Here is an 8876-nt window from a genome sequence, read left to right as displayed (position 1 = left end):
GATATATCGTTGTCGTCCAGTCTAAGGTTCTGCAATTTCTTCAGCGGCTGAACTAAATCGGCCGTTAAAGCTCGAAGAAAATTGTGCCTTAAGTCCAAGTTGTTCAACGACAGTAAGTGCGCCAAAGACGCGCCGGAAACCGCAACGATCCTGTTGTGTGACAAATCCAGTTCGATTATCCTCGAAATGTAGATGAAGGCGTGATCCTCGATAACGTCAATTTGGTTATGTTGAAGGGAGAGAACGGTCAAATTCCCCAATCCCTCCAGACATCCCATTTTAATGCTGGTAAACGAATTGTGAGCGAGCTGCAGGTACTTCAGGGATTGCATCTTGGGAAATGTGCGGGAGTCGATGGGGCCCACGAACGCGTTCGCCGAAAGATCGATTTCTTCGACCGTAGATATTTGGTCTAATTTTGATAAGGCCGCGATTGAGAGACGATTGCCGCGTAGTCGTAGCGTTCGCAGCTGCGGGAGCTTTGAAAATGTGGTCGGAAAGATTTTGGTTAGAACGTTGTTGCTCAGCTCGACGAAGGAAAGGTTGTAGAGACCCTGAACGAACGCGTTCGCCGAAAGATCGATTTCTTCGACCGTAGATATTTGGTCTAATTTTGATAAGGCCGCGATTGAGAGACGATTGCCGCGTAGTCGTAGCGTTCGCAGCTGCGGGAGCTTTGAAAATGTGGTCGGAAAGATTTTGGTTAGAACGTTGTTGCTCAGCTCGACGAAGGAAAGGTTGTAGAGACCCTGAAAGCTGAGAGGTTAGGAGATGCGGACCCGGAGGAATTCTTACCTTAAATGACTCCGCATCGAGAATTCGTAGTTTATTACCGGATAGGTCGAGGCGGTCGAGTTCGGGTAGCGACTTTAGAGCGAGCGTGGGTATTGAGGTAAGTTGATTGTTAGGAAGTCCCAAGGCTTGAAGTGGGGATGCTAGTCCTTGGAAGGCTGTTTGGTGAATGTCGGTTATTTCCCCAGATGATATGACTAGACCGTGAAGGGCTACTCCCTCCAGTAGGGATCCGGGAAGTGAACTTAGGTTCTGTACTGTACAGTCAAGTAAGGATACCGATGCGGAATCTAATGAACGTAGCGTCCGTCCTGCAAAGAATTATCTTTCAGTTTAAAGTTTTCATACACTTTGCTTTCCATGCATTTTCAAGTATACATTATTCCTCAATTCGTTTATATAAGATGTGCTACTCTTGTAAAATAGTGAGAGTATTGACAATTGAGAGAACGAGAACAAGATGTCACTGTGAATTGGTGTTCAGATTTTCTGTCGTAGTAAGGAGAGTAAAATAAGTTTTTCAACGAATCAATCTCACTGCCTGGTTGTTTAACCGTTTCAAATTTTGCATTTTATTTTAATTACTCCGAGAAAAAGAAACCGGAGGAATGCATGGAGCATTTTAGCAGTGGATTGGCGCGTTTTAATCAAGATTTTTTTGTTTATGGCCAAAATTTGGCCTTAATTAAGTATAGTCCTGAAAATAGAGCACCAATGCAAGCGCTTGGTTATTTGCTAGAGAAATTTAGATACATCGTCTAATTCGTGAAGCCAAAAAACAGAAGTAACAGCATTTTAATATTGTTTCGATCTAAATGATTTGCGTTACCTATATTTTGGGCACGTGGAGAAGTGAAAATGGTAATTAATGGATAATGCTAAATTCGTGGCAACAGCTTATTCATTGCACCTGCCTCCTACGCAAAAAATTTCGTTAATGAAAGCTGTAAGTGTGTTACCGAGCACCCTACCTACACACTTAGTTAACCTCTAATTAGCATTCCTAATTTAAGGCATCGGTTCTCATTTATTCGCAATTTGGAATGAAGACGTGGTTTCCTACTTTTGCAGTGTGACGTGATACACAAACAGAATACTTAGCCTCGGCGATGGACTTTTGAATGGCAGGCAAATCAGTCTAGTGGAGGTAGAGGTTTTCACAATGCAGTGACCCAGGAAAGAGTAGTGCACCGTATAATGTACACAAAGAATCGACAGCGAATTGTTGCCTACAAAACATCATAGAGATAAAGACGTCCTCTAATGTTTCCATTAGAAGGCGGCTTCTTCATTTTGGTTGCTTTCAATTCAAGTCAATAGTTTCCGAAGGAGTTTGGCGATCTATATTTTACGTATCAATGGTTTTTGGATGCGTCACGCGGTTAAACGTCTGGGAAAGTTACTAGCGCCAGTCTGACGGACGGTAATACAATCTTGATGTGTTTTAGGTAACTTTAAACGATCGTATGTTCCCATCAATTTATTCAGTTGATTTAACAAGCTAATTATCACTACGCATACAACATTCCGGCGCCTTCGAACGCAAATACCTACGGCCACCTAGACGTCTACCACCGCATCTGTTGAGAAGGTAACATTTTTATAAAAAATCGGCCATCCCGTCACAAGAACGGAGTTCCAGAAAGACAAGTAATTAAATCATCTAGGGTACCCAAATTGGGGGAAGAGTCGGTATTCTAGCTATGAGCCCAAAAAAATGGGGGAGTCTTTAAGGGAGAATTTTTTTAAAACAAATTTCTTTGCAAATCAGATATTAATAAAGGATAAATAAAGGATTCGGTCGTTAATTGTTTTTAGTGCATAGCATGTGGTATTGTTTGCGTTTTGTCCATCCGTCCGTCCGTGCGTCCGTCCGGGCCCGCTGCTTTTAGGGGAATGGTCCTAGAATCCTAAAATGTTTGCAATAGGTAGCCTATACCTTGAAGGTGTGCCAGGTCTGAACGAAAGGAAGTAATTTCTACTAACCATATTTCTCCTCCAGAACGGATTGTCGGAAGAGCGTACTCACAAAGGGCGATTGGGACGTCTGGAAGAAAAGATTCATTGGTGATATCCATATTTCAAAAACGGTTTGTCGGAGGAAAGTACTCTAAAGCAAGTGGAACGTCAGGACGAGACATCTCTATTAATGATGTCAAATCTTTCAGTGCAAATATCTGCAGAATGGAGTGTCTGAGGATTTTAAATGTATGCCAGGCGGCCTTAAACGTGTATTTCCGTAAAAAAAGTGGAGGGTTAGTTTTTACCCTACTGCAATACCTCCCTTACTATTTAGGGAAAAAACGCACTGATCACTTGATACCTCTATTATTTATTTAATTTTGCGTGTTATTAACACGTAAAAACGAAGTTTAGTTTTGTTTCAGTATTGTTGTTTTATTTGCAAATTGTCACTTTATTATGGAGACCTCTCTTATCTAATACAAGGAAACTGGGGTGGGCGATCGACGCAACTGGGTAAGTGATGAAAGTCTTCATTGAGCTAGCCGATGTAAAAAGGGAAAAACAAAATTACATTACATTAAATTGAATTTGGACCTCGCGGACTTACCACCCAGAGGAGAACAATTTGGTAAATTAATTAAGAACCCGTCACGATCACATTCAAATTACACTTTCATTTTCGAAAGCGCGGGGAGTATCAATTTTAACCTGCCATTACATCTTGCGGAACTTCTATAGTAAAAAAATTCGTTTTTACCCAGTTAATAAAGGACCTTCAATAAGCCTCTGTAATTTTGCGCTTTGTGAAAATGTAGACGGTTGTAACTTTACTTTGACTGTTTCTATAGGCACTTGGTCTGTTTATCGCTTGTTTACGTTTTTTTAGGTCTCTTTTTATGATTATTAGTTTATTTTTTTATTTATTTATTTATTAACGGTTGCCCATTATAACAAAACTAAATAAAAACTAAATAACTACATAAAACTGACGCAAACGATATACAAGGTGGAAATATAAAACTAAATATTGTTACTCCAAGACATATCTATTTTCTATAAATAATAATTTTTTAAATAAAGATATAGTAGGTAAACCAAAAAAACTGAAATTTTTGCATAGAGTGTTGGCTGTGGTGCACATCCTAGAAATGGGAGATGATTGTCCATATTTGGTTTTATGAGGGTACATAAAATATAGGTGCACTACGTAAGTTTAGTTATATACTAGCAGACCCCTCTTCGATGAAACATACGCTCGGCCGCGCCGCCTCACCTCGCCCACACGGCGAACTATGTAATCATCTAGCGGTATGAAACTTCCTATTCTCAACAAAAAATTTCATAAAAATCGGGTAAGCCGTTTCGGAGGAGTGCGAACACAAACACCGTGACACAGGATTTTTGTAAGTACGAGTATATTACAAAGAAGAGTTTGATTCGGTTGTTGGTTTTTGGTTAGCTAATCCCAATTTAATATTCTTAGGGCATTAAAGAGTTGTCCTTTCTGAAAATCGCAAAGTTGAAGCCTCGGTTGAAGCATTTGTGCAAACCAATCATTTTAGGCAGAATGTACCTAATTGTGCAAGATTATCTTAAAGGAGGGGATATATACCTTGGCTCAACATTCTTGCAAAACCGACTGATACGCTTCATTCCGGCCTTCCAATTTTCTCGTCCAGCCCTTCCACTTTACATTTATGAGTACCTTCTATCGACATTTCGTTTTCGAGATACTCGCATTGGAAACTTTACATTTGTCTGCGCCTAAAATTTAATTCCTTCCTATTGATACAGTTCGTTTAATAATCACCTTAACGAAATTGGTGGGAAACTACAAATGTATGGGAGCAAATTTCTCTGGTATTATCCAGGACTGCATCGCAACAGAACTGTAGAACGACTGTAGTATGATTCTGATTCTATAAATTTTAAAACACCGATGTATAAGACTTGAACGAAATTGGTGATCACATCTCGTATCTGTGTACTAAAGTACACCCAACCTAATTTTCGAAAAACCTTCTGTACTTTGTTTCGCCATCAAGTAAGCCATTTTTTAGTTGAGTTTGAATGTGCTGTTCTGATGAAAATGGCCCATCAGTCTCCCAAAATCGTAAATCGGAAATAGGCAAAATTAATAACGAGCTTATTTTTGGTGAGGCGTTAGTGTATGATAAGAGAAGCATTTTCTGAAAGGTCCCCTCACTTCCTCCGCTTTCTTCACCCGATACAATGAAGTCGGACGCCCAAGCAGGAATGAAAAAAAGACGAAGGGAAACTGTTCGTTTTTAAAATTTTATTATTGATTATTTGGAAAAACCAGCACTTTCTTAAGATGCTTTTCTAGGTTTTATGAGAAAATGATTTTACTTTCCTGGAAAACATTTCAAATTTTAGATACCTACTTCAACCTTATTTGTGTATGGACCTTTTTGAGTTACTTATGATTTCCCAAAACTATTGATGTACAAACACTTGCTACATTACTTTTGGGAAATTGAAAGCGACTTAAAAATGAAAAAGTCCGCATTTCAAAAATAAGGTTGATGTTGAAATTTAAAAACCGAAACATCGCATCTGAAAAGTAAAATCTTCTTACAAAGCATGCAAAGAAAATGTTGTTGGTTTAAAAAATATAAACAAAGATTCCTTTGTCGTTTTTTCCCCAGAAGTAAGAGGAATTGTTTTAATTTCGTTTTAACAAATTATATAGCATTAACACTTATTAATAACTGTATACTCTGTTCATCCCAGATTAAGTAGATTCGCCTCTCCGCTTTAGCAATGTCACCATTCCACTAGGTCAAAGAGATTAGTGGACAAGTTCGTACTCGCGATGTAGATTTTTGTGGTTTCACGAATAAAATACCTACAATTTTGAAATGTAGATATAAATAGTATGCAACCAAAAACGTCCTACAAGCTTTTACGTACTACACTGCGCACGTAGGGGGCTCTCTTATTTTTCAACATCTGGAAGTCAACCCTCAATCTCCAACTTTTCCCCGTCTATTTTCAGACAAGTTCAGAATTAAGAACACATCTACCTATTTAAAAAATATAGACTTTTATTACTAAATTAAATTAAATTATTTAAAGAAATTTTAAATTACCTACTCTTTTCCGTTTAACTGCAGCTGAGGGCCCACAGCTGAAAAGTAGGTTCATGCACCAAAAAGATTTAATTGATTTCAAAGTCCCGTTGTTAAAGTAGATTGATTGATCCATTGTTGAACGAAGACAAAAAAGGGAAGTTTAGAAACGACTAATCTGACAATTCTTCCGTGATTTCCCCAAAATAATCTCATCAGCTTGATGGACCACCTTTTCAAATAGTAGTTCGAAATCCTCTGCTTGTCCATTCTCTTCATCAAAATCTTCGACGATATCTTTAGGGCTATTGGCGCATGAATTGTTGCACTCGAGGCACATTATTTCAACCAACTTTTCCTGCATATACACGCGCCACGGCATCCTTTTTTTTGCACCCAGGAGATTAACTTTTCCAGCTCCATTTTTGTGCTTCCATGACATTTCCTAGCGAAAGTTGGACTTGGTGGTACGTCCTGAATGAGTGTTGCTTCATGTTGGAGGCAAAGAGGATATATCGTGTTTACTGATGTACGCAGTCCTAATGAAACACTGATGTCTAAAACCGTTTAAAGTCATGTTGGCATTCTTGCAATCATACAAACGAAGTAAAAATTGATTCCCAGCTTTTGCAATAGCTTGTGCGTCTGCATTTGGAATCAGAAACAGCTAAGCTAGGAAAAACAAATCTGGGTTCTAGACGAAGACTTTAATAAATTTGGTTTTCCCGTCGCCAAAACTCGAAGACGTAGAGTCACAGCCGCTGAAACCGTGTAAAAATAGTATGTTTTTAGTCACTATGTTTTCTTCAAGACAAAAGGGTGAGTAGATCTGTGCTTCATGAAGTAATTGAGCAAGTGCAGTTAATAGAACTAATAAATGTATATCTTCGCCGACAATAATCAAATCACCGATGGATGAATTGAAGCCATTTCAATTTTCTGTATTAACGATGAGGCAGTCTGCGTCTTCGTCAGTTTGTCGCACTGTCGACTTCCTTTTAATCATTTCAATGAGGCGATGTTTATTTCTGCTGTTGGATAAAAAATTTGCCTGGCCTATAAGGAGTCATAGATTCACCAAAAATTATGTCAACCGATGACTGCTTTCTTTCCCTTCGCAATCTTTCTGCGCTCTTCAGGGGAGGGGATGAACCAAGAAATTGAAAATGACAGTCAGCGATAAACAGGCAAGGTCGCGAAAGTGGCGAACACCTGCAGTTATCGTCTAATGTCCTAGCGTGCGTACGGCACCAAGGCTCATGTTCTGAGACGCGCTAACGCCCTACCCATTCGCCCTACGTCAAAATATCATACGCTTTTTTTGTCTCAAGTTTTGTCTACTTTCCAAATTTCCAGATACTTTTTCTCTGAAATACACAAAATAACGGTTTTTTTAAAAACGATATTTTTTCTTTTTTTCAAAATTTGGGGGAGTTGCGGGGGGAATTTTTGGTGGGAAGTTGAAAATTCCAAAACTACCATGAATTTTGCATCCTAAAATTATACATTTCCTGGACTATAACTGTCTATTATTAATTATGGTTTATACCAAAAATCGCATCATCTCTCAAAGAGACAAACAAACACGTAAAGTAAATTCTCCTTTAGCCTAGCCTTCAGCTTTCATTGTGGCTCATTTCTGTCGTTTGTACGCAGATATGAATTCGAATATTACGGTTGGATTACGTAATATTCGATTTGGAACGTCGAAATTAAGGAAGTATTCCATTTCGGATTCAGAATCAACCTTTTTTTTTCTATCCGTGAGACACATTTAGAGATGGTCCAGTATTCCAAGGCTAACCGACACAAATGGTAGTTTTAGTTGCTGTATAAGTAAGGTAAAGGGTTTTTTTTACTACTAGCGTCTGATGACATGATTATTAACCTTTTTTTCCACTTGTAAAGTAGGCTTTCTCGGCATTTGTTCAAAGTGGTTAATAATGTGGACATTATTAACTAGTAGTCAATAATGAGAACTGTCACGCTGTCACTTTTAGAAAACACAACCCGAAATTTCGCTCAATAAACGTTAGGACAACTTCTCTAAAATGAATAATTGCCACCATCCGCCATTTCCAGAGAAATTACATACCTAAAATTATCACATTTTGAAAAAATTAATTTAGAGGATTTCAAGTGCTTGTAGTGAAAAAAATACTATATATACCACGGTAGAGAAGTCTATTATTGCCTTCGCACCTTACACCCCTCGGCGCAAGCGCCTAGAGATGTAATCTTGGTGCTCAGGCAATAATACTGTACTTCTCTACCTTGATATATAATGTACTATTTCTATTGTATTCAATACAGAGCTATTCCTTTAAGGATTTGATGGCTTGGAATTTTCTCGTTTAAGTACGATCGTAAGATAATAGGGTGCGGAGTTATTAGTAATAACACCTTCGTTCACGTTTTCTACTTGTCTTTGACAAAGTGACACACTACCCTTTTCTTGCCTCAGCTTATTTTTCATCCACCCGGCATATGTAATCAAATTTACAATATACACGAGGAAATACTGCACCCATTTAATGTAGTAGTAAAAAAGAAGAATAGCAAAAACTGACTTACCAATAACTTCAAGAGCCGATCGGTCGCCTGTACACCTAAGCGTATGCGGCATGTCACAGCTACATTCGACGATCGGCTCCTGGTTAATGTCGGGACACTTCCACAAATCTGGACTGGGTGCGGCCACGTAGCAAAGGGCGCCTAGCCACATCAGCGCCCCTCGAAACCAAAACATTCTGAAAGAAAAATAAGATATTAGGAACTAAGCGCATTACGTTCGGTTCGTCGGATGGAATTGAATACTGAATTAAATGTGAACAATGGAACCTACGCTCAGGTGGTTCTCGATAATAAATTCATTGACTATACATAAATGGTGACCGTATTCCATATTAGGTGTTCGTTTCGATTCATTTATAACCTGAATTCTCCGTACAGAATCTTGTTTTCAGCTGTTCAAATAGTCGAACTTTTTTTTTAAGTTCAATTTTGGAGGACGTAAAACACGGGTCA

The 8876-nt window shown here is 38.6% G+C and overlaps 1 protein-coding gene across 1 annotated transcript; it reads right to left on the bottom strand.

The window, feature by feature from the left end:
- Positions 1–4: 4 nt before the first annotated feature.
- LOC116182153 (leucine-rich repeat-containing protein 15-like) lies at positions 5–8637 on the bottom strand (the record flags this gene model as incomplete). Its single annotated transcript, XM_031502654.1, has 3 exons — positions 8424–8637; positions 796–1103; positions 5–554 (listed from the first exon to the last, which is right to left on the bottom strand). Coding segments are annotated over exons 1-3 (1033 nt in total), but the record flags the coding sequence as incomplete, so codon positions are not given.
- Between the last annotated feature and the right edge of the window lie 239 nt (positions 8638–8876).

The sequence above is a fragment of the Photinus pyralis genome, unplaced genomic scaffold (assembly GCF_008802855.1).
Source record: "Photinus pyralis isolate 1611_PpyrPB1 unplaced genomic scaffold, Ppyr1.3 Ppyr1.4_unclustered_Scaffold4060, whole genome shotgun sequence".
Taxonomy (NCBI): domain Eukaryota; kingdom Metazoa; phylum Arthropoda; class Insecta; order Coleoptera; family Lampyridae; genus Photinus; species Photinus pyralis.
The sequence above is the reverse complement of the archived record's forward strand: the minus strand, read 5'-3'. Positions and strand labels throughout refer to the sequence as shown.